Genomic DNA, 27,213 nt, shown 5'->3' with positions numbered 1-27,213 from the left:
ATCTTTAATTTTGTTTAAATAAATTCATTTTAATCGCTAAAGAGTGTGTTAAATTACTAGACGAGTGGAGTGACATATATTGCGGTGGCTTATTGACCATAAGTCGGTCTTTCGAGCCCCATAACCCTACTTGGTGTAACCCTTAAACAGGTAACTGCCCCAACAAATGGTCTTTCGAGCCCCATAACCCTACTTGGTGTAACCCTCAAACAGGTAACTGCCCCAACAAATGGTCCTTCTTTGCCTCTTGGACGGCACATGGATTACATAAATCTAATGCCAAATTAACTGGAAAAAAATTGCACTACATGTGTATGTATTGCCAAGCGTAATTTTGGACATGCACATGCAAAGCTTCACACACATATATTTTGACGACGACTAGCTTGTGTGTGTGAATAGTGCAATTACAATCATAAAAGATGCCGACGACACGCTCAAACAAACAAAATCAACCCAATACCAATCTGCCAGAGGGTATAGTAGACACGCCACGACCATGCAGTTCTGCAAAAAACCAACTGGACATGTCTAAGGTTACGGTTGTGCCACGCGCAACATCAACCCAGAATGTTCCACGTTCCACGGATTCACGTTCTAGCTACAGCCACCACTCTCAACGATCAGTTAAGGCTCAACGACTACAGCTTCAAATGGATCACCTTAAAAAACAACAACGACTACAAGTTCAACGTATGCAGCTAGAATATGAGGAAAAGCAGTTAGAACTGGAGCTAAAAATACAAATGACGGAAATCGAAGACGACCAAGATGACATCGAAGACGACCAGGATGACATCGAAAACGACCAGGATGACATCGAAGACTACTGGAATGACAACAAAGACGACTACAATAACGGCAACAACAGCGATCGACAAGCTGCAACCAGGACACGTGAGTGGGTTAAGTCTTCTCAACAAAAGCAACCGGAAAAAGGTCAGACATACACTGATGATTTCAACTCGAACGCGATTACTAGTTTCATGGCTAGGCAAACAATTAAACAGGAGCTTCCTACATTTAGTGGTGACCCTTTAGAATGGCCAATTTTTATTGCCGAATATGAAAATAGCTCTCGAATTTGTAATTTTAGTGACTATGAAAATATTAATCGCCTACGAAGAGCACTGACAGGACGTGCCAAAGAATGTGTACAGTCACTTCTTTTAGTACCACACAATGTACATGATATATTTGGCATATTAAGAAACCGATTCGGAGATTGTAATCACATCGTAAAGGTGATGATAGTTAAAATTCGAAACTTTCCTGTAATCAAAGAGGACAAATATGACAAACTTATCACATTTTTTGATATGATTACAAATCTCATACAAACATTATTGTTTTTCAATGATATCGATCAAATTCGTAATAATTTGCTATTTGAGGAAATCTTTGAAAAGGTTCAGGTGTCTCAGCGAGTTGCTTTTATAAAACATTATCAAAAAATCAAGTCTGATGATCCAAAAATTATTGTGTTCCACGAATGGTTAGGTCAAACTATAACAGCAGCAACAGCACTCGGATTCGGTCAAAACAGATCTAAAGACACCACATTAATAGTCTCAAATCCAGTCAAAGTGGTTGAAAAAACGAAATGTTATTGCAACTATTGTAAGTCTACTGATCATTTCATAACAGATTGTCCAAAGTTTAAAATCTTGACTGTCGACAAGCGTTGGGAACACACTTCTCATAACAAATTGTGTATTTCTTGTCTAGGTAGAAATCATGTTCTGAAAGACTGCAAACGCAAAAAGACTTGTAAAGCAGCAAACTGCAATTTTAATCACAATTTTTTATTGCATAAAGACAAGATCAACAAAACCAACACTTTTCTTGAAATACCTAAAAATCCTGACCAAGACAAACCAAAACCTGACCAAGACAAACCAAACCCTGACACGAACTACAACATTAATTTTGGTGGTAACAAAGTACTACTTAAAGTCATACCAGTTACACTTATAGGTCCAAAAAAATCAATCGACACTTATGCCTTACTTGACGAAGCTTCGACTATTTCATTGATAGATGAACAACTTGCAACTGACCTGCAATTAGAGGGACCGATTAGCCCTTTAAAGATGCAATGGACTAATAATGAGATATACGAACAAGCAAACTCAAAGGTAGTCAGTGTGGGGATCAAAGGCAAGGAACAGATGTCCAAGGTATTTTCATTACGGAAAGTAAAAACGGTAGCATGCCTCAATTTACCACTGCAGACCCTTTCAACAGGCGATATGTCTCAGACGTACAAATTCTTGAAAGATTTTTCCTTTTGCTCATACTATAATGCACATCCAAAAATCTTGATCGGTCAAGACAATTGGTCGATCATTGTATCTCGCAAACTGAAATATCAATCATTTCAAGGACCCGTTGCTAGTAAAACTTTGCTAGGCTGGGTTGTTCACGGTACAGTAGGAATGATAAGGGAAATTGAGGACACAAATTATTCATTTCACGTACACGAATGCAAGGGGTGCGACAATCCAAATGATGACCTAGACATTTTACATAATTTGGTTAAATCCTATTGGTCTATTGAGAATGAATTATTGACACCTCACGACATTCCAACATCCCTTGACGACAAAAGATGTCTGGAAATTGTTAACAAGACCCTCAAACGTGTAGGTGACGGATTTCAATGTGGACTGTTTTGGAAAAGTGATGACGTTAAATTACCTGAAAGTTATAAAAATGCATATTCCAGATTATTGTTATGTGAAAGAAAAATAGACAAAAACCCTGAATATGGCAAGAAATATAACGAAACGTTAGATTCATATATACAGAAAGGATATTTAAAGAAAATTAATTTAGAAGAAAAAAATATTATCACTCCTTTGACCTACTATTTACCACACTTTGGTGTTCTAAATAGCAATAAGCCAGACAAACTAAGAATAGTTTTTGACGCAGCTTCAAAAAGCCATGGTTATTGCCTTAATGATTTTCTTTTGCCAGGTCCAGACCTATACAGTCAATTGTCTTCAGTTCTGATGAACTTTCGTGAACATAAAATTGCCTTTGTCGGAGACATTAAAGAGATGTTTCTCCAAATTAAAGTACAGGAGACAGATCGTTGTGCACAGAGAATTTTATGGCGAGGAAGTAACCGACATTCCGAACCAGACGTGTACGAAATACAGGTACTATTTTTTGGCGCTAAATGTAGCCCAAGCATCGCCCAACAGGTCAGAAACAGAAATGCCTTTGAATTTAAAAATGACTACGGCCAAGCTTGTGATGATATAATAGCAAAGCATTATATGGACGACTATTTGGGTGGAGCCAACGATATTGGTTCAGCTGTAAAATTGATTAAGGACGTAATTTATGTACACAAGGCAGGTGGTTTCGACATGCGAAATTGGATTTCGAATTCTCCAGAAGTTTTAAATCAGATCACAGACAACATTCCATCAAATCAAATCAATAAAAAGAACTTAACAGAAGAGAGAGTTTTAGGACTGATTTGGGATCATAAAAAAGACGTATTTACATATAATTTGAAATTTTCTAAGTCTCAGTTTGAACTTCTTAATAATGTTAGGCGACCAACTAAGCGAGACGTTTTAAAAATAACTATGACCATTTTCGATCCTTTAGGCTATCTTTCCAACATATTAATATCTAACAAAATTCTGTTACAAGCAATTTGGGATAGCGGAATTCATTGGGATGACTTTATTACAGATGAGCAGGTTAATATTTGGAAAATTTTAAGTAATAATCTAAACAAAATAAATGATATTAACATTCCCAGACAGATGACTACATTGCCCATAAACCTTTGTAATGTCCAACTTCATATATTTTGTGACGCTTCAAAATATGCATATGCCACGTGTGCATATCTACGCTTCGAATACAAAGACCAAGTCGAGTGCACTTTAATATCAGCCAAGTCCCGTGTAGCACCACTTAAACCAATGTCTATTCCAAGACTTGAATTGCAAGGATCCCTGCTAGGCGCTAGACTAAGTAAATCTATAAAAGAAACACTGAATGTGAAAATAGACGCAACCTTTATGTGTACAGATTCAGAAATTGTTTTATACTGGCTAAAAACTAGCAGCAAAAGATTTAAAACCTTTGTGGCTCAGCGATTGGGAGAAATCCAAGAATTGACAAATTCCAGTGAGTGGCGACACGTACCCTCAAAAGTAAACCCTGCTGATAAAGCCACAAAGATTTCATCCTTTGACTCTTCAGCAAATGAATTATGGTTGGTAGGACCGCCATTTCTAAGAAAGACTCAGGACCAGTGGCCATTACCCAAAAAGACTCTCAGTTTAGATGACTCTGATGACAAGGACAAAGAATACGTAAATCTGACTACTGTACAAAAACACTTATTTATTTTACCTGACGTAATGAGGTTCTCCAATTGGATGCGATTTTTAAGAACGACAGCATGGATTTTGAGATATTTAACCAAACTTAGACCAAGTAATAAAATCATATTTTGTAATGAGTTGACAGCCGCAGAAATTTCCAAAGCAGAAATAATAATTTTTCGAACCATTCAACAAGATGCACACCATCAGGAAATTGAAAATATAAAACGGAATAAACCAGTATCACCTTCTAGCGGTTTGAATTGTTTACCATTGTTTTTGTGTAGTGATGATTTGTTAAGACTAAGAGGAAGGCTAAATAACTTACGCGACCAAGAGATGAGTGTTGATTCAAAAAACCCTATTATTCTTTGTAAAGATCATCCTATTACAAAATTACTTATTCATTACTATCACGTACAAAATTGCCATATAGGTACAGAAACTGTAATTGCCAATATCCGTCAAAGATTTTGGATTACAAAATGTAGAAATACGGTTAAAAATGTCATTCGAAATTGCCAGCACTGTAAAAACAGAAAAGCGAAGCCACAAGCTCCTTTGATGGGTCAACTGCCAACTTGTCGTATAGTGCCCACGGAGAGAGCATTTTTAAAAGTAGGAATTGACTATTTTGGGCCAATTGAAATAACTCAGAACAGAAGCCATATTAAACGGTACGGTGTAATTTTCACATGCATGACAACACGAGCAGTCCATCTTGAGATTGCAGAAGATCTTTCTTGTAATGCATTCATGCATGTCTTCAGGCAATTTGGTTGTAGAAGAGGATTTCCGACAGAATTATACTCGGACAATGGAACCAACTTTAGGCGAGCAGACAAAGATATTAGAGAAATTATGGAAGAATGGTCAAATGACAAACTTACTCAGTTTTTAACAACAAAAGGTTGTAACTGGTATTTTAATCCACCCTTATCGCCTCACATGGGAGGAGCCTGGGAAAGACTCATACAGTCAGTTAAAAAATATTTGTTAGTTTTACTAAAAGAAAGATATCCTAGGGAGTATACTTTAAAAACCTTATTTTGTGAAATCGAATTTATGATGAATAGTAGACCACTTTTGTTTATTCCTTCTGACTCTCTATCTGAACCATTAACGCCAAACGATTTGTTAATTGGACCCAACTATCGAGAATCTTTTTATACAGATACCATTGACAGTGATTTAAGATTATTAAATATGTGGAAGGCATCCCAAAGACTTGCTGATATATTTTGGTTAAAATGGAAAAAAGAATATAGACAATTCCTTATTTGTAGTCGTAAGTGGACAAAAGACAACAGTGCCTTAAAAGAAAATGACATAGTATTAATTACACAGCCACACAAAAAAAATATTTTTCGGGCCTGGAGGTCAGACCATGTTTACTATATGTTTTCGGGGTCGCTGAATCCGAATCCGAGGTCCAAAAAACCCCAGCACGTCAGGGTTCTGACATAACCTCAAAAAACCTCATACAAAAATATATTCGAGTCCGTGGGTCAGACCATGTTTATTATATGTTTTCAGGGTCGCTGAATCCGAATCTGAGGTCTAAAAAATTCCAGAATGTCAGGGTTACGACATAACATCAAAAAAACCTGGAGTTTTTTAGACAACGGATTCGGATTCAGCGACCCCAAAAACATATGGTAAACATGGTCTGAGCCCAGAACTCTGAAAATAAAAATTTTATCAAGTTTTTGAGGTTATGTCGTAACCTTGACATTCTGGAGTTTTTTAGACCTCAGATTCGGATTCAGCGACCCTGAAAACATATAATAAACATGGTCTGACCCACGGACTCGAATATAATTTTGTATGAGGTTTTTTGAGGTTATGTCAGAACCCTGACGTGCTGGGGTTTTTTGGACCTCGGATTCGGATTCAGCGACCCCGAAAACATATAGTAAACATGGTCTGACCTCCAGGCCCGAAAAATATTTTTTTTTGTGTGGCTGTGTTATGGAACCTGACTTACCCAGAAATGTTTGGCCAAAAGGAAAGATTGTCAAAACCTATCCATCAAAGGATGGTCGAGTACGTATAGTTGATGTAAGAATTAAAGATAATATTTATAAGAGACCTACTGTAAAACTAATTAGACTAGATGTAAAACCGAAAGATTTGTAAACTCTAAGTATTGCCGTCGTTTATATGATCCACGACACCAATACTTGGGAGGAGGATGTTGACGCTAGTATTAATTTAAATATAACGAAGTTTTTAGAATAAGATATCAAAAGTGTCACCCCCCTTAATTTTTATTTTTAAAACTATCGATATAAGGTTGCCACTCTTACTGACTATATGATTATATGTACATATACCAATTCGAGAAGTCACATGAAGAAGATCGACAAGAACAGACGCCAAAAGTTTTATCTTTAATTTTGTTTAAATAAATTCATTTTAATCGCTAAAGAGTGTGTTAAATTACTAGACGAGTGGAGTGACATATATTGCGGTGGCTTATTGACCATAAGTCGGTCTTTCGAGCCCCATAACCCTACTTGGTGTAACCCTTAAACAGGTAACTGCCCCAACAGAGACTCCAAAAACATGAGTTGGTTTACACTGCAATCGTTTTAGAGAAAGATATCAAGATCAGCGTACCTACCGAGGCATTAAAAACGCCATGCGTCGCCGTAAACAAGGTAGCAATGAATCTGTTGATGATTTTGTAGATGCAATGCTAGCCATTTCTAATGGTTTGAGAGACCATATCTCCGAGTGTGATATAACCCTTGAAGTTGGACACAACTTAAGGCTAATTTGCAGCACGAACTGTTGCACATTGACACTCCTAACTTAGCAATTCTCCGAAGAGAATGTCACAAACATGAAGAGTTTATGAATAGAATAAGGTCTAAACCACTTTTTTGTCCCTTCATCACAATACGGGTTGTAAATAAAGTTTTTTGATACTCAAAAGTCATAGTCGTGTGATGAAAAACAATGGCGTTATCAAATATTTTCCATTAATTCTATATACATATATTTTTTGATCTCTCCTATGGCAGCTATATGATAGAGTTATATATATTATAACGCCATCTGGAAGAAATCAAGTCGATCTGATCAAAAACAACGGAGTGAGATTTTTTTTTTTCAATCTCTCGTATGGGAGCTATCCGATATAGTCGGCCGATCCGGCTCGTTCCGACTTATATACTGCGTGCAATAACTACACAACTTTTGGGAAAGTTTCTGTAAGATAGCTTTAAAACTAAGAGACTAGTCTACATAGAAACAGACAGACGTACAAACGTATGTCAATTCAGATCGTGATGCTGATCAAGAATATATATACTGTATAGGGACTGAGGTGATTCCTTCACTGCGTTGCAAACCCTCTGCAAGGGTCTAATAAAACAGTAAAACAATGTTCGCTGAGTTTTAAATAGTTTTAAAATAAAGTTTGAATTAATATGGTACATTAGACCTGCACCAATCACTGAGTATTGAACCATAATTTTATACATTTAAAAAAAAAAAAAAAAAAACAGTACATTTGTAACGATTTATATTCTTATTTTAAAAAGGTATCATGGATACGCCATAGGGACTTGCATCTATTAACTGTATCTGAAAGCACATACACTTCGGACCAGAGATTTAGTTCAATATTCAACAAGCAAACCGGGGATTGGTCTTTACAGGTAAGCTACTTGGGCTAAGAACATTAATGTATGTACATATTAACAAAAAGAACGTTGTTCCTGAACTAAGCAAGCTAAATAATCTCAAAGGAAAACTGTTTATTAGATATTAAGAGGGGAAATACAATTAGAAGGCCTAAAATGAGACCTATCTTTGGGAGTGGAATTAAATGAATCTTAGCGATTCTTTTTGCATGTTATTAGGAAGTTATTGAGCAATAAAAATAAAATTTTTTTAAAAATATTTTAAATAAGCCCATTTATGATCAATAACACTGTGCGACAAATAAAAGTTTAAGTTGATTTTTTCTTATTTTTCACTTCTACTAATCAAAATAAAAATATAAGTTTGTGGATTTGTTAATATCAATAGCCAATCAGCTTTTACGCACACTCAAATGTCCCAAAAACGCACGTTTTTGCATATTTCACAGCTCAACAATAATAAGGCCAATGTTTTGTGATTTAAATGAGATGTGATTTTTGTATTTGGGTTTCTGAGTATTATGTGGTTTAAGTTTATGTACAAAGTTTATGTAATTTGTGTATACACGATCGCCACCGACAATTTGGCGAAACGTGTGCTTCCGAGGGTGAAGCGAGAACGAACGAAAGTTGAATGTATGTAAGTTTAGAGTTTAGAGAAAATAGATAAGCAAATTTAGGTGCGATTGCAATTAGACGGGTGTTGGTAAACAACTTTACGCTTACGTTACGTTACGTTACCTTAGCAGTTAGACTTTGAATTTTGAATAGAATTTACAAGTTAGGGGTTCTGCTCCGAACAGGCTCCCCCCGCTGGAAGAGTCACGCTGACAGACGAGGTGGTCTCAAAGGGCAGAACGGCCAACTTGCCAACAGCTCTTCTGATGATGCCTGCAGCGGTTCGAATAACTGCAACACGGGCCACGCCATCTGGTCCAAGAACGATGCTCTCAACTCTGCCCATGCGCCATTGGAGTGAAGGAAGATTGATATTAAATTCAACTGTCAATGACAACAGAGGTGTTTTTATATCGCTCCGCCGAGTAACTAAAAATACTTCGAAAATATCCAAATTTATCTCGCGAAAAGACGCTCAGGGTTCGCGTGGGTGCTCCTGCTCATGTTGCCTGTATCTAATTACTTATATAAGTGATATAATACAGTTTTTCACAAATATTGCCACGCGCGATTAGCTCAAATAAATGAGCGGCGAGCAAAATAATGAGCGTAGAAGCTCCGTTAACCAAAGAAACGCTTGTTATGCTTATTTCTCAACCCGCGATACCGAAGTAGAGAAAACGTCTACAAAGAGCAACCCGGCCCTACTGGCCGTCGAAAGCTCGAGAGCTCGCTCTCTATCACCAGCCCTACTCATTCCAACTCCTACATCTTGGAGTTATCAATGCCAGACCACACCACCACCGGGAGACGCACCAACAACAAGCAGTGCTTCAATTTCTGCTACCTCAGCAAAAGTAAAGACAACAACTAAAGCAACGACCAATATTGCGAAAACGGTGTCAACGGCTCCATCGCCAACTGCAACGGCAACAAAAACCGTAAGCTACGATAAGCAACAAGCGGTTCCGGCCATACAGACCGGTATGGATCGCCACATCCAGATTAAGCGTAAGCTTAGTCCGAAAAACACGGTTGGTAACAAACCAAAGATCAACCGTACAATCCAAATCAAAGATAAAACCATGATTTTCAACAATAGCAACAGATTTTCCCTCTTAGCAGATGGTGAGATCCAAGCTGAGCCGGAGCAAGTGACCCAAAAGAAACCAAAGCCCCCACCTATTTATATTAGGGAAAAAAGCTCAAACGCCCTGGTCAACAAAATTGTTGCGCTGGTCGGGGACGAAAATTTTCATGTTGTTCCGCTTATTAAAGGGAACATCCACGAAACTAAAGTTCAGACGAAATATGAAGAACACTTCCGAGCTGTTTCCAAATACCTGGCTGCAGGTAGTACTAAAAGGAATCGAACCCGACGTCGCCCCCTCTGAGATACTAGAAGCCCTTAAGGGGCACAACTAGTGTGACGGCCTAAAAAAATGGTGATTTTTGGGAATTTTTATAAAAAAATCTACTTGATCAATTCTTTTCAAATTTTCAGAATATATTTATACATGTTTGAAGAATATACAGTAAAATTTTTAAAGAAAAAAATTAAATATTTTTTAAGCTAGAGCCGATCTCCAACGGCGCTAAAAAAAAAAATGCCCCAACTGCTGCAGTGATTCCGGCCTTCTCCGTGGATGAAATCAAAAAATGAAAAATTCTCGTTAAACTAGATGATATTGTCCATACAATGACCTACGATAAATAAAAAATATCAAAAATTGACAAAATGGCGGCGTTTTAAAAAAAAAAATCGAATTTTACCCCAAAATTTTGGTCGTTTTTGGCCTGCCAAAATTCGATTTTTGATCGGATCAAAAAACCGATAGGTCATTGTAGGGAGGACTATATATACAACATCTAAAAAAAATTTGATAGTGATCGGATCATTAGTTTTTGAGTTATCACTGCAGCAAATTCGGAAAATGCAGTTTCGAGAAAAACGCGTTTAAAGATAAAATGATCGTATTCACTGCTATACGAGCGGCTGCTCTTAAAATTGCTATAACTCAAAAACTATTTAAGATATCGATTTGAAATTTTAATATGTTATTTTTAAAGGTGTAATCTACCGAAATATGAAAGAAAAAAAAAAAGATTTTTTTGAAATGTCATGTTGTGCCCCTTAAAGACAAGGGATTCTCTGCTAAGAATGTTAGCAATATTATTAACAAAAAAAAAGCCGCAACCACTCTTTAAGGTCGAGCTCGAGCCAGATGGCAAAACCCTAAAGAAAAATGAAGTGCACCTGATCTACAAGCTACAGTTCTCACAAACGGAACGGACCAGTGCAATGCACAAATTGTCAGGAGTTTGGGCACACCAGGACATACTGCACACTTCGGTCAGTTTGTGTAGTCTGCGGAGACTTCCACAATTCCGCACACTGCCCTGCTAACAAAGAAGATCCCCATACAAAAAAAATGTGGGAACTGCGGAGGAAACCATACGGCAAACTACAGAGGCTGTCTGGTCTACAAGGAGCTGAAGAGTCGCATGCGACAAGCGACAGCTACGCGTCAACAAAATACACAAAATGTGTATTTTAAATCAAAAACTACGCCAGAGGTATTTTTCGCTAAGGCAGCCAGATCATCTTTCGGTCCGCTCAGTACCACCAACGGCATCTCCTACGCTGATGCACTACGAACGGGTATGGAAAATCCACCCCAGCCACACTCAGAAAACGCTCAACAGATCCCAGTCCAGCCACAAAGCAATTTGGAAACTATGATGTTTACCATGCAACAAAGTATGATGGAGTTCATGTCATTTATGAAAGCGACCATGCAAACGCTGGTCCAGAACCAGAATATGTTGATGCAGCTGCTTGTATCACAACAGACCAAATAATCAATGACTAATCTACGAATATCCATGTGGAATGCCAACGACATTTCACGGCATAAACTGGAAATAACACAATTCCTAAATGTAAACCACATCGACGCCATGCTGCTGGTTGAAACCCACCTCACAAGCAGATATAACTTCCATATACGGGGTTATACCTTCTACCGCACAGGTCATCCCGATGGTAAAGCCCACGGCGGCACCGACATCTTAATTAGAGAACGCATTAAACACCATTTTCACCAAAGGTTTGAAACAAATTACTTGCAAGCCACATCCATAAAAGTGCAGTCAGGAAACGACAACCTTTGCATCGCCGCTGTCTACTGCCCACCTCGCTTTACAATCTCTGAAGGTCAATTCATGGATTTCTACAACTCACTTGGGGATCGCTTCATAGCTGCTGGAGATTATAACGCCAAGCATACGCATTACTTACTCCCAAGGGAAGGAAACTTTATAATGCACTTATAAATGTGAGAAATAAGTTGGACTACGTTTCTCCTGGTAGCCCCACATATTGGCCAGCAGATCCCAGAAAGATCCCAGATCTAATTGATTTTGCGGTAACAAAAAACATCCCACGCAACCTAATAAGCGCCACGGCCCTACCGGATCTCTCATCAGACCACATTGTTGATAACCCTTCTTCAAAACCCAGAAATTACCGACCAGACCTACAGGCTGACGTCGCACAGAACTGACTGGATGAAATATAGGAAGTACGTCAGTTCCCACATTGAAATTAACATCCAGCTCAACATCGAAGAGGACATCGACTGCTCTACCGCCGCCCTGGAAGAGGAACTCGTCACAGCAGCCAGGATCTCAACACCACAACGACATGATGTGCAAATAAAGAAGTTCAAAACCAACCTACAAATCGAACAGCTCGTTCTGGAAAAGAGGCGTCTGCGAGGGGTGTGGCAAACCAGCAGATCGCCATGCTCAAAGCAACGTCTAAATGAAGCCACCCGCAAACTAAACCGGGTTCTGAAGCAAGATGCCGAAAACGCACAACTGAGATATATCGAGAAACTCTCTCCAACAAGTGCAAAGCATCCTTTGTGGAGGGCTCACCCAAATCTAAGCTCTCCGGCTGAAACCGTCTCCCCGATAAGAAATTCTTCAGGTGGCTGGGCGCGCAGCGACACAGACAGAGCCGAAACATTTGCCTCACATCTCAGGGGCGTTTTCCAACCGAATCCCGCCGCAAGTCCTTTCGTTCTACTGGAAATCCAAACTGAAAGCGAATCCACAATACCATCGTTTCGACCGAATGAGATCACCAAAGTCATCCGGAGGCTAAAACCGAAAAAGGCTCCCGGCGGTGACGAAATAACTCCAAAAATGATAATTGAACTTCCAAACTGTGCTATTGAGGTCATCTGTAAACTCTTCAATGGGATCATAAGTCTTGGCTACTATCAAAAAAAAATGGAAAAAAGTCAATAATTATAATGATACCAAAGCCCGGAAAAGATCACACGATTCCGTCCTCTTACAGACCAATAAGTCTTTTATCATGCCTGTCGAAACTGTTCGAAAAATGCCTTCTAACACGCATTTTACCATATATGGGAGCTCATAACATTATCCCAGCCCATCAATTTGGCTTCAGAGAAAAACATGGAACTATCGAGCAAGTAAACAGAATAACATCAGAGATTCGCACAGCCTTCGAACATAGAGAATACTGCAGCGCGATATTCCTCGACGTATCCCAAGCATTCGACCGCGTCTGGCTCACCGGTCTTATGCATAAAATTAAAACACACTTTCCCGGGTACACTCACAAATTACTCGAGTCGTATCTCTACAACAGAGTCTTCGCAGTGAGGTGCAACACAACAACATCCGAAAACTATAAAATCGAAGCTGGAATCCCACAAGGAAGCGCACTTGGACCAACTCTATTCGTCCTCTACACAGCGGATATTCCCACGAGCGAGGGACTACTAACATCCACCTTCGCTGACGATACTGCGATCCTCAGCCGCTCCAGATGCCCAGTCCGTGCAACATCCCAATTAGCCTACCACCTCACGGTAGTAGAGAAGTGGCTATCCGACTGGCGTATCAAAATAAACGAACAGAAGTGTAAACACGTAACGTTTACTCTCAACAGACAAACTTGCCCTCCGATCTACTTGAATAGAACAAAGAACCCCCAAGTCAACGAAGTAACGTATCTCGGCGTCCACCTCGACAGACGTCTAACATGGCGTAGACACATCGAAAGCAAAAAACTACATCTAAAACTAAAAGTCAGCAGCCTCCACTAGATTATAAACGCCCGATCGCCCATGTGTCTGGACTACAAGGTACTGCTCTACAGCTCCACTCTTAAACCAATCTGGACGTATGGCTCCCAGCTCTGGGGGAACGCGAGCAAAACTAACATAGACATCATACAGCGCTCTCAAGCAAAGATCCTGAGAATTATCACTGGGGCACAATGGTATATTCGAAACCAAAACATCCACAGGGACCTTGGCATTCTCGCAGTAAAAGATGAAATAGAGAAGCAAAAAGCGTCATACAAGGAAAAACTCTCAGCCCACCCAAATCTTCTCGCAAGGGATCTGACTCGGGTTTCCAGAAGAACCCGCCTGCAACGTAACGACCTTCAAACCCAGCCATAAATTGTCAGGGCCATTTTTACTGTTCCAGTCTATATGACTGATAGTTAAGTTATAGTATAAGATTTGATACACTTATTGTTAGTCTCGTAAGGTGAAGATTCAATAAATACGCAAAGCATTACAAAAAAAAAAAAAAATGATGACTATGCTGCCGGGCGACAAGTTTGCCTTTTCTGATCGCCATTTCCCACGTTCCTGGAGTAGCGACAGGTAGGCAGTGCTCCACTTGTGCCAAATCGCCTGCTGCATCTGGCAAACTCGCTGCCAGCGATTTAGCCGACCGATGTTGAGATGGGTGGTGTCGGGTTCGTCTATGGCGTTGAAAGTAGTGCCAATAAGAAAATGTCCAGGCGTGAGAACCTCCAAGTCGCTAGGATTTTCTGAAATTGGGCAGAGTGGTCGAGAATTAAGCATGGCAGAAACTTCACAAACGAGAGTGCGAAGTTTATGAAAAGTTAGAAGCGATCTTCCAACCACCCTGTGAAAGTTGTATTTGACTGCTTTTACGAAACGAGGAAATTTTAAATGCTTGACCGCTGAAATCTTCTACATGTGCTCCAGCCATGAGGAGTGCAAGGATTGCGGAAGCGACTCGTCCCAATCCAGTTTGTCTTTCCAAAGAATTTGCAGAAATATTTTCAACTTTGTAACAATCGGTGCTATCAGTCCGAGAGGGTCGTAGAACTTGGCAACGGCCGATAAAATCGATCTTTTCGTTGAACCGCTTTCTGTCATAGTTCCAGACAATGAGAAAAGCAAGAGATCCGATTTTGCATCCCAATATAAGCCGAGTGCTTTGTGGACATCAGTTCCATCATGAAATCTAAGCGTTTTCTCGCGATCAACTTCTGGCTCGCCTTCTAAAGCTGCTGCCTCATTTGAACCCCATTTTCGAATTGGAAAATGACCCTTGGATAGCAATTCCTTCACCTGCTCACGAATTTGAGCTGCCTCCTCGATCGAGTCACCTCCAGATATGAGATCGTCTACATAAAAGTCTCTTCCAACTATTTTGGCTGCCAACGGGAACTCAGCTTCCTCATCATAGGATAGCTGCTGCATAGCACGAATTGCCAGAAATGCAGCCGGCTTAGTGCCGTAGGTAACCGTATCGAGCGTATAAGCCTTGACTTGTTGATTTGGGTTGTCACGTCATAAGATAGACTGCAAATAGTTTTCAGGGCTAGTGACACGGACACATCGATACATTTTGCAGATGTCCCCGCATAATGCAACTTTGAAAAAACGAAAACGAAGCAGTGTGTTGAAGATTTTGGGCTGTATTGAGGGACCTGCAAACAACAAATCATTTAAAGAGTATGCTGAGGTCGTTTTAGCTGAGCCATCGAATACAACTCGTAACTTTGTGGTTGCACTATCTGGCTTCTGCACACAATGATGAGGCAAGTAATATTGCGAGGCTACTGATTGCTCAGAAGCAAGTGACATATGCTGTAGGTCGATGTATTCTTTGATGAATGCAGCGTATTGCGACTTCAATTCCACATCCTTGAGCAATTTGCCCTCTAGCGTCTTAAATCGACGTAAGGCACGACCGTAAGAATCACCGAGCATGTCAAAACTGGCTTTGGCAGGCAAACGAACTGAGTATTGCCCTGAACTGAGTCGAGAAAAGGTATTCTGGAACAGCTGCTCGCACAATACATCTTCATCAGTTGCGACAATTGGAGATCCACAGAAGCTGTCGATTTCCCAAAACCGTTTGACAATGTCTGGCAAGGAATCGGTTTCCGATTGGATGACGGGCTCAGTGGTCACTGCAAGTGCTGAACGCTTCATGTTTGAGAACGAAATCCCTCCAGATGCTATCCAGCCAAGACGCGTTTTTTGCAAAATGGGCAGATTTTCGGCTAATCGCATTTGCCCAACACAAAGCAATTCGCAAAAGATGCCAGCTCCTATTAACAAATCGATACGCTGACTACTGTAGAACCACGGATCAGCAAGAACAAGATTTGATGGTATGTTCCACCCTAGGGCGTTTAAATCAAAATGAGGCTGATAATCCGTAATTTTGCCACTAATTACTGCAGTCAGTGCTGTACGATATTTTTTATCCCTGGAGTGTGCTTCGAGATCGACGGTTGCATTTGATGAAAATGATGATTCACCAACTCCAGAGATAGATGTGTTTGCTTGACGAGTAGTGAGTTGCAACTGCTTAACGAAACGAGAAGTGACGATGTTGATTCGAGCACAAGAATCTAACAAGGCTCTGCAAGGGATAAATGCACCAGATCGATTTCTTATGTATACGATGGCAGTGGCAAGCAGCACATAATCGGTCTTACTATCTGACGAGACAACAGGTGGAGCTTCAGAGAATGATGATGATAAAAGCGAAACGACATTTTGAGTGTTAGTAGTGGTAGTTGGAGGAGAGGTTGTGGCGATGGCATTAGAATCGATGTGAAGCAACGAATTATGCTTCGAATGGCAGCGTTTCCCTATATCGCAAGGTGGGACTGAAGTTTAAAAACTGAGCGCATTTAGAAATGAAATGATCTCTACTTTCACACATGCTACATTATCGAATCTTGAAACTAATAATTCAATAGCCTTTTCATAGTTAGCTTCCGTGGGCTCCAGTAAACGAATTGTGTCCAATGCTGTACCATCCAAGCATGACCGAAGATGCTGGAACTTTTCCACGTTGCTCAGGTCATCATTACTCCCCACAATGGTGTTGTACATTGCGTAGAAATCAGGCCAATCGATATAGGCACCGCTGAACCTTGGCAACTTGAACTCTGGGAGTCTTGTGGCACGCGCAGCGGGTCTCGAATCACCACCGACATGTGGAAGGGCTGTAGAATTCACGACTGAAAATCTACACTGCTTGCCAAGCTCACGTGAAATTTGCGATTTTACAGCGAGATATATATTTGCGAACTTTGACCGAACGTCACTGCAGAGTTCATGCAAGTCTAACCTCTCGACTGAGGTTTGACTTTTATCAAAGTCCACTTGCATTTGATCCACAAAATCAAGTCGCACTTGAAGATCAGTCACGTCGAAGTTGACAGCCTCTTCTGACTCCAGGTAGCTTTTCAAAGGTAGCATCAGCCTTCGCTTTATAAAAGTCCAAATCACTTGGTACCGCCTCGGATCTTGCACCAACCGAATCATTTTCAGCCATGGCTCCTTTCAAAAAGAGTATACGAAAGTCACAATCACAGTAAGTTGCATCACTGTACTAATTCTCGATGCAAGAGAGACGAAATGTCGACGAAAATGCAACGGAACAAATTCGTAAGCGTTCACTGAACTCCTTCAACACGGTTTTTATATGCACTGCAATTTATATAACCAAGATCAAACGGTTGCTATGTATATAACAAGATCACGAAGAAACGCGCCAACTAATACTCAAATACATGCATATGTATGTGGGACATTCTTTAACAAACCGTACGGATTCGAGAAAATTTTTTTTTGCATATCTCAGAATTGAATGAAAATTTTTTTTCAGCTTCTATGGAAGATTTTATTCGACACGTGTAAAAGGATTTTACTCAAAAAAAATAGTTTTTTATTTATTTTTTCTATATATTAAATATATTATCTCCGCTTCCAGTAATCACATCATAAAAATTTTTTTTTTTCAATAGGTATTAATGTTGCCGTTCAAGTTTTTTACTTGCAATTTTTTTATTTGTTCAGAAAAAAAATTATAAACAATTTAATGGTTTCAAAGCTGATCCCCACAACATATATAATTAGGAAAATTACAATTTAATTCTATACGTCATTCTTAAAAAAAACACTTGGATTTAGAGTGGGGTCTCTATTAGGTAATAAGATATAAAATAACATTGATCGCGCTGCGGCAGCATGTGGAGCGCGCGCTGCGGGAAGAGTCGAAAATTATTTAATTTCTCTTGATCTGATGAAGACCCCACTCTAATTCCTTTTACTGTTTATTAAGCGAAACATAGGGATAATAAATTGATTTTTTCAATAAAATAAGTTGTGGGGATCGGCATTGAAATGTCGATATAATGATTAATTTGTTACTAATAAATAAATAAAAAATTAAATTAAAAAATAAAATTACTTTTTGAAAGCTGAATTCTTGAACTAAATAATAGAAAAAAATTGTGGGGGGGTAAGGTTTTAAAGGCCAAAAAAAGGGCCATGTTTGATTTTTTTTTGCGGCGAAATGAATAAATTTATTTTTTTGAGCTTAATCACATTTAATTTTTCAACTTTTGAAGAGTATTAGAAAAAAAAATTATTAAAAAATATTTAGAAATAAGATTGTGGCGGTTAATCTTCCGAAGCGCCCAAAGAAAAAGTTGTTTTGCGGTGAACACCATAGGGCGTTAACGGATCATCTTAACAAAAAAAAACGTGATATGCGTTGTAAAGATAATGAATTTCCCGAGGTAATCAGGAAGAGTTATTTTAAAATTTATTTTTTGTCTATTTTTGGGAGCACTTGAAAGTGAAATGTGCGATTTTAGCTCAAAAAATCTCTGTTAATTTATTTTTTGAAAATAGAAAAAAATTAAAAATTAAAAAAATGTCTTCCTGATTACCTGCGTATTTATGTTGAGAATTTGTGTTAAAAATTTGAAAAGGATCGGTTCAGTAGATTTTGAGTTCTGATGTTCACCGACTTTCAAAATAACGTCTTCGGCAAAATCGATTCAAAGTATTTTTATACGCGAAAATACGTCCAAATTCGGTAGTTTAAAACGCTGTAACTCCGTTAGTTTAACTTTAATTGACTCAAAATTTGTACACAATGTTCTCGACATATTAATCATTCAGAAAAAAAAAAAAAAAAAAAATGTAAAAAAAAATATTTTAAAGCGGAGTCGTTATAACAGGATTCTACTGTATTTGCATTCTTCACTTAGATATGTACTTATCGAATTGTGTTTATAAAACCTGTCACACCTATTTTTACTCTCACCAGTTCTGGTGGGCGTGTACACTTTTCTGTTTTAACGTTTTGATGGCACAGACTTTTTTTTATGATGTGAATTCTGGTAAAAAATACCAACCTGTCCGCCTTTCTGTTCAAATGTCGAAAAAATGGAGATTATAGTCGTGAATACACAGCCAAAGACATATTAAATGAAGTTGCACTCTCGCTTTATCCGTTTCTAAATGTTATGGCTGAAGTGCTGTTTTCTAAAATCGTCTAGTTATGAGCATTTATTGTTGTCTTTTCCCACCTTCAACACACAATATGTATATTATGAGAAATCCAAATTGTTGTCCATGCAGACGTGTGTTCTTCCAGTTTCTTATCTATCCCTCTGATACCCTACCAAAAGTTGTATAACTATTGCAGGTTGTATCTAAGTCGAAACGACATGTATCGTTGATTTTTTTTATCATATAGTCATGATTTTTGGTAGCCGGTGTTTTCAAAAGACTATTGGATTTAATTTAAGTGTAATGACTATATGGTGCAGGTGCTACGAGAAAGGTCGAACAAAATTTTTTTGTTATATCAAAAGTTTTGTCACTTTTTGACCTGCTCTTACTTTTTTTTTATTAATTATGCTTAGTTGTTGAAATTTATTGCAAAAAGGTTTAAAAAAAAAAAACATTATTTTATTTTTCTAGATAAAGTTTCCTCAATTAAGGGATTCTGGAGTCTATGAATGCCAAGTATCGACAACACCGCCAGTGGGATATACCATGGTATTTTCTGTTGTAGGTATGTCCTTTTCTTCAGTACAGAATTTGTGACCCAACTTTTTTGATTACTACTCAAACCACGTTATCACTACTACTCAATTGAGTTTTTTTAAAAACGGCTAATAAATAAAATTTTTTTCAAATATTTTTTTAATGTTACATAAGTGCTTTTATTTTTTTTTAGTTTATTTTTATGTGGTAACCTAATACCGAAACAATTAAGTGAACCAAAATCTCTATGAATTGCTGTGCTGCGATGTTGGCTTTATTCCAACAGAAATGTAAACTTTATGATAATTTCGGCTTAATTTTGCCATTTAAGTCTGTTTGGTCCAGCCCAAACAACTAAAATAACACCCTTTTTATTCTCCATAATAACCAAAAACTATTGTAAATTGCCCAGCGAGGTAATTCTCTTAACCATCGCTTTGTCTTTCGCTTATAACTTATCACTTCTTACTTCTTTGTTAAGCTCATGCAGCTGCATTGGCGAAAATAGTTAGTCAGTCGTTTCTAGATCGCTGCCTTTAACGCTCAAGCCAATTCGGGTTTGTCTGCGCACCTTTTCGTTTTGTTATGCCGTCGCCCTCGTGCCGCTAATTAATAAATTATTGTACTTAACAAACAGAAGTGAACTTGAAATAAACTGAACTATAACGCTTAAAAATTCTTTGTTATAATTGCCATTGGAGTTAACCAAATTAAATTCATAAAACTAACTCTTTGTGTTCTCTCGCCAAAAAATAGTTAGTGAAAAAGCTCGCTAACTCAACATTTTTGAGGCCCCGGCGAGATAATCACAAATATTCAAAGTGAATTAATTATAAATTAATACATACTGCATCGGTGTAATTCGGAGGTCATTGGCCGAGTAACATTTTGCCCTCTACCAAAGTATAAAACACTTCTTCGCGGTTTTCTGTGCAGTTCTCGCTTGCGGTACTATCGTGTGTTTTTTCTCCCTTTCTCTGCTACGTTCGTTTGGTTATACAAAGGGTGTCTTGCGTTGAGTGAAACATGTCGATAGAAGACAAAACCCTTTCGTCCCAAACTCAAGCTATCTTTATTAAGCTTAAAGCCGAATCAATTTGGAAACGTGCCGAAACAATTAATAAGCAATTAACAATGGAAATGCTTAGAGGCATGTGTGACAATGATCTTAGTGTGCGAGAAGACCTTGTTAACAAATTAAGTGATTGTTTTTGCCTGGCTCATGACAACTTAGAAAAGGAAGACTATAATTAAATCGGTAGCCCATTACGAGATAATTTCGAAGAACTTATAGCCACCCTAAAGGTCCGCTTCCGTTCAGAAATTCGCAAACGCAATTCGACTGCGCCTTTATCCTCAAAACTTCGTGCAGAAGATTCATTTTCGTCTCATTCGATTTTTGTAACTCAAAAATCTCGATTGCCGGATCTTAAACTCCCAACATTTAGTGGAGGCTACACTCAATGACCCGATTTCCATGCCATGTTTTCGACGATCATCGACAAGGATCCTGGCCTTTCCAACATTGAAAAACTGCAACATCTGCGCTCCTGCCTCAAGGATGGGGCCATTGACACCATAAAACCACTGGAAATCTCTGACAGCAACTACAGTATCTCTCTTGAAGTATTAAATAATAGATTTAATTATAAAAGCATTGTTTTTCAGGCACAAGTTGCACAAATCTTTGGCCTAAAGACGATCGAAGCTGGGTCAATTGGCAAGTTGAGAGAACTCTCTGATAGGTTTATCAGTCACATGCCGGCTCTTCAAGCATTGGGCGATCAAGACCAAATTGCAAATTGCAAATTGCTTCACTGTTAAAGCCTTGGTGCAAAAGCTAGATCCATCTACCCAAGCCAAGTTGGAGGAATCGTGCCCTGTTGATAAAATACCTTCGTGGGAGGAGTTTTCGAAGTTTCTGGAAAGACGTTTCCAGACGCTAGAGAATGTGGAGCTTGCCATGGCTACCCATTCATCCAGCAACTCATCTGGAAGGCAAAATCGTTCTAACAAGGCCCTTGTAGCCGCCAGTCCATCACAATGTCGATTCTGTATCGATACCGGCCACTCCATATATACGTGCACGAGATTTGGGAATCTTTCCCCACCACTAAGGCTGAAGGAAGTAAAAAAATGTCCCTGTGCATAAATTGCCTTAAAGACCGGCATCAATTGCGCTTGTGCAAGTCTAGCTGTTGCAGGAAATGTGGATCCAAGCATCATTTTCAACGTCATCTGCAGTAATATAATATTGCTCAAGGTTCTTCAAATCAGTATTCACTGGCTTGCACGCTGCCCTCTGACTCAGTTTCTTCCTCTTTCGAAGGACCTCAAGTTTGCAACTTTGTGCTCTTGGCAACTGCAAATGTTTTTGTTAAAAACAGAGCTGGTAGTTCAATACCTTGTCGTGCCATACTTGACTCAGGTTCGCAAGTTCACATTGTGACATCCAGATTCGTGCACCTCCTTCAGCTCAAAAGGATTAAATCTGCTGCCGCTGTATCTGGTCTTGGAGATTCTAGTTTCAGAACTACAGGCTATGCTGTCCAGCTGAGTATATCATCCAACTCTACCAATTACTCTGCAAGTATTGAAGCATCCTCCATTGTCAACGATCAGCCTGATTTCAATTTCGACTCATCGCCATGGAATATCCCATCAAATCTACCATTGGCTGACCCAGAATTCAACAAATCGAAGAGGGTTGACCTTCTCATTGGAGCAAGTTTGCTCTATGATTTGTTATGTATACAGATCAAGCTTGGCCCCCATCTTCCCATTCTTCAAAAAACTCGACTTGGATTATTATTAATTAGAAGCCTGTCCTTTGGGAGGCTCGAAATACACCAAGGAAGAAACGGAATGCAAAGAGCATTTCCAAAATACGGTCTTTCGACTACTCACTGGTGAATATGAAGTTCAGCTTCCAAAAACTGGAAAAATCTATGGAATTGGCGAGTCATACCAACAAGCATGTTCAGAGGAATGCAACTAATTTGTTGCTACCGCTTTGTGCACTTCCAAAAAAAGGCCAATGTTTGTGATTTAAATGAGATGTGGTTTTATATTTGTGTCTCTGAGTGTTATTTGTTTGTTCTTGTGTACAATGTTCTTGTGTTTTGCGTATACAAGATCGCGACCGACAACTTGCTTGCGAGGGTTTTGCGAGATCGAAACGAAAATTATGTAAATCGGTTAAGAGTTGCGAAAAGAAGTGATGATAAGGAAGATAGATAAAACAAGATAAGCAAAGTTAGGCGCGATTGCAATTATGCGGGTGTTGGTAAACAACTTTACGTTTACGTTACATTATCAGTTGGACATTTGAATTTAGGATAAAATTTACAAATTAGGGGTTCTGCTCCGAACATGCTCCCCCCGCTGGAAGAGTCACGCTGACAGACGAGGTGGTCTCAAAGGGCAGAACGGCCAACTTGCCAACAGCTCTTCGGATGATGCCTGCAGCTGTTCGAATAACTGCAACACGGGCCACGCCATCTGGTCCAAGTACGATGCTCTCAACTCTGCCCATGCGCCATTGGAGTGAAGGAAGATTGTCGTCCTTAATGATGACTATACTGCCGGGCGACAAATTTGCCTTTTCTGATCGCCATTTCCCACGTTTCTGGAGTAGCGACAGGTAGGCAGTGCTCCACTTGTGCCAAATCGCCTGCTGCATCTGGCAAACTCGCTGCCAGCGACTTAGCCGATTGATGTTGAGGTGGGTGATGTCGGGTTCGTCTATGTCGTTGAAAGCAGTGCCAATAAGAAAATGTCCAGGCGTGAGAACCTCCAAGTCGCTAGGATTTTCTGAAATTGGGCAGAGTGGTCGAGAATTAAGCATGGCAGACACTTCGCAAACGAGAGTACGAAGTTCATGAAAAGTTAAAACCGATCTTCCAACCACCCTATGAAAATGATATTTGGCTGCTTTTACTGCGGCCTCCCACAAGCCACCAAAATGAGGCGAGCGAGGGGGTATGAACTGCCAATTAATTCCATTAGACAACAGGTCATTGCGAAGCTCGATATTTGGAGGATCAGCGAGGAAGATTTGCCTGAGCTCCTGCAACTCGTTTCTCGCACCAACAAAGTTTGTTGCGTTGTCCGACCAGATCGTGTTGGGCTTGCCCCTGATGCTGGTGAAACGCTTGAGAGCGGCGAGGAACGATGCGGTTGATAAATCCTCTACTAACTCCAATTGAGAGGCCTTAGTTCCGAAGCAAATAAAAACTGCCACGTAACACTTCGCAGGCGGTCGATTCCTGACTTCCGATTTCAAGAAGAATGGGCCACAAAAGTCGATTCCAGTCGTTGTAAAAGGACGACTTGGTTGCACTCGGCTGGCCGGCAAGGGGGCCATGATGTGTTCCCTCATTCTCGGCTTCAGTCTGAAACACCTGATGCATTTGTTAACGATAGCTGCGACTGTTTTTCTGCCTCCAATTGGCCAAAACCTCTGGCGCAAGGCAGCTAGTAGACTTTGCGGTCCTGCGTGCAAAAACTTGTGATGAAAGTGAGCGACGATTGCTTGAGTGACAGGATGATCCTTTGGCAGCAAAATGGGATGTCTCGCATCGTAGTCCAGAAGCGAGTTTTGCAACCGACCACCAACATGAATTAATCCTGAGTCATCCAGAATAGGATGCAACGACGAGAGCTTGCTATTTGATGCAACCTGCTTGTTCTTTCGCAATGCTTTGTAGTCCTCTGCGAAGAAAACACGCTGGATCCCTTTGATGAGTAGATGTGTGCCACCTTTGACGTCATCGACTGTGAGTGGTCCTTTGCGACGCGTTTGATTTTGGAATTTGAGAAGCCAGAACCGGTATATATATCCAAAAACTCGCTGCAGCTTTCCAAATGAGTTTTGAAATTGGCAATCGTATGAGATATCCTGCTTCTCGGTTACAACTAAAACCATGCGACGACGTTCAGGCAAGTCGTCCACAATAGGCGCTATGTTTGGCCAGCACGATGAATCCGAACGTAAAAATGGAGGTCCCTCTCGCCACAGGTTCGACTCCAAGAGCTCGAGAGGTGAGCATCCACGCGATAATATATCGGGAGGGTTCCAGTGTGTGGGTACATGACGCCATATCATGCTCTTGGTGCGATCCTGAATCTGCGCAATTCTGTTGGATTCAAATACATTAAAATCTGATGGAGGTTTACGAATCCAAGAAAGCGTTATGGTTGAATCAGACCAACAATAAAAATTGCAATCCGTTGAAATGGTTAGGGCAATGTTTGAGATAAGCTCTGATAACAATAGCGCTGCGCATAATTCCAATTTGGGTATGGTGAGGGTTTTTAGAGGCGAAACTCTAGATTTGGAACAAAGTAAATGAGTTGAGATACAGCCATGAGTTTCAGATCTGACGTAAACGCAGGCGCCATACGCTGCTAAACTTGCGTCACAAAAAGCGTGTATCTCCAAAGACGAGTTGGGCTGCATAACGAAACGATGAAATTTTAGATGATTGACCGCTGACATCTGCTTCATGTGCTCCAGCCATGAGGAGTGCAAAGATTGCGGAAGCGACTCGTCCCAATCCAGTTTGTCTTTCCAAAGAATTTTCAGAAATATTTTCAATTTTGTAACAATTGGTGCTATCAATCCGAGAGGGTCGTAGAACTTGGCAACGGAACCGCTTTCTGTCATGGTTCCAGACAACGAGAAAAGCAAGTGATCCGATTTTGCATCCCAATATAAGCCGAGTGCTTTGAGGACATCAGTTCCATCATGAAACCTGAGCGTTTTCTCGCGATCAATTTCTAACTCGCCTTCTAAAGCTGCTGCCTCATTTGAACACCATTTTCGAATTGGAAAATGATCCTTGGATAGCAATTCCTTCACCTGCTCACGAATTTGAGCTGCCTCCTCGATCGAGTCACCTCCAGAAATGAGATCGTCCACATAAAAGTCTCGGCGAACTATTTTGGCTGCCAACGGGAACTCAGCTTCCTCATCATATGATAGCTGCTGCATAGCACGAATTGCCAGAAATGCAGCCGGCTTAGTGCCGTAGGTAACCGTATCGAGCGTATAAGCCTTGACCTGTTGACTTGGGTCGTCACGCCATAAGATAGACTGCAAATAGTTATCAGGGCTAGTGACACGGACACATCGATACATTTTGCAGATGTCCCCGCATAATGCAACTTTGAAAAAGCGAAAACGAAGCAGTGTGCTGAAAATTTTGGGCTGTATGGGCCTGAAAACAACAAATCATTTAGAGAGTACCCTGAGGTCGTTTTAGCTGAGCCATCGAATACGACTCGTAACTTTGTGGTTGTACTATCTGGCTTCTGCACGCAATGATGAGGCAAGTAATATTGCGAGGCTACTGATTGCTCAGAAGCAAGCGACATATGCTGTAGGTCGATGTATTCCTTGATGAATGCAGCGTATTGCGACTTCAATTCCACATCCTTGAGCAATTTGCCCTCTAGCGTCTTAAATCGACGTAAGGCACGACCGTAAGAATCACCGAGCATGTTAAAACTGGCTTTGGCAGGCAAACGAACTGAGTATTGCCCTGAACTGAGTCGAGAAAAGGTATTCTGGAACAGCTGCTCGCACAATACATCTTCATCAGTTGCGACAATTGGAGATCCACAGTAGCTGTCGATTTCCCAAAACCGTTTGACAATGTCTGGCAAGGAATCGGTTTCCGATTGGATGACGGGCTCAGTGGTCACTGCAAGTGCTGAACGCTTCATGTTTGAGAACGAAATCCCTCCAGATGCGATCCAGCCAAGACGCGTTTTTTGCAAAATGGGCAGATTTTCGGCTAATCGCATTTGCCCAACGCAAAGCAATTCGTAAAAGATGCCAGCCCCTATTAACAAATCGATACGCTGACTATTGTAGAACCACGGATCAGGAAGAACATTCGGTGGTATGTTCCACCCTAGGGCGTTTAAATCGAAATGAGGCTGATAATATTGATATTTTTTATCCCTGGAGTGTGCTTCGAGATCGACGGTTGCGTTTGATGAAAATGATGATTCACCCACTCCAGATATAGATGTGTTAGCTTGACGAGTAGTGAGTTGCAACTGCTTAACGAAACGAGAAGTGTAGATGTTGATTTGAGCACAAGAATCTAACAAGGATCTGCAAGGGACAAATGCACCAGATCGATTTCTGATGTATACGATGGCAGTTGCAAGCAGCACATAATCGGTCTTACTATCTGACGAGACAACAGGTGGAGCTTCAGAGAATGATGATGATAAGAGCGAAACGACATTTTGAGTGTTAGTAGTGGTAGTTGGAGGTAGTTGCGGCGATGGCATTAGAATCGATGTGAAGCAACGAATTATGCTTCGAGTGGCAGCGTTTACAAGAACCAGACTTGCACTGTTGCATACCATGGCCTTTGCGCAAACAATTTA

The 27,213-nt window shown here is 40.0% G+C and overlaps 1 protein-coding gene across 5 annotated transcripts in view; it reads left to right on the top strand.

The window, feature by feature from the left end:
- LOC108088455 (protein CEPU-1) overlaps positions 1-27,213 on the top strand; it is a 104,292-nt gene that overhangs the window by 35,992 nt on the left and 41,087 nt on the right. For 4 of the 5 annotated variants that reach the window (XM_043208231.1, XM_043208229.1, XM_043208232.1 and 1 more), the window contains 2 exons: positions 7,910-8,026; positions 19,741-19,834. In XM_043208231.1, the coding sequence (XP_043064166.1) occupies positions 7,910-8,026; positions 19,741-19,834 (211 nt within the window). The remainder of the gene's footprint in view (positions 1-7,909; positions 8,027-19,740; positions 19,835-27,213) is intronic. The other variant, XM_043208234.1, reaches the window with a different exon arrangement.

Source organism: Drosophila ficusphila, unplaced genomic scaffold, assembly GCF_018152265.1.
Source record: "Drosophila ficusphila isolate 14025-0441.05 unplaced genomic scaffold, ASM1815226v1 contig_414, whole genome shotgun sequence".
Lineage (NCBI taxonomy): Eukaryota > Metazoa > Arthropoda > Insecta > Diptera > Drosophilidae > Drosophila > Drosophila ficusphila.
Note: the sequence above shows the minus strand (reverse complement) of the source record. Positions and strands in the feature narration are given on the sequence as shown.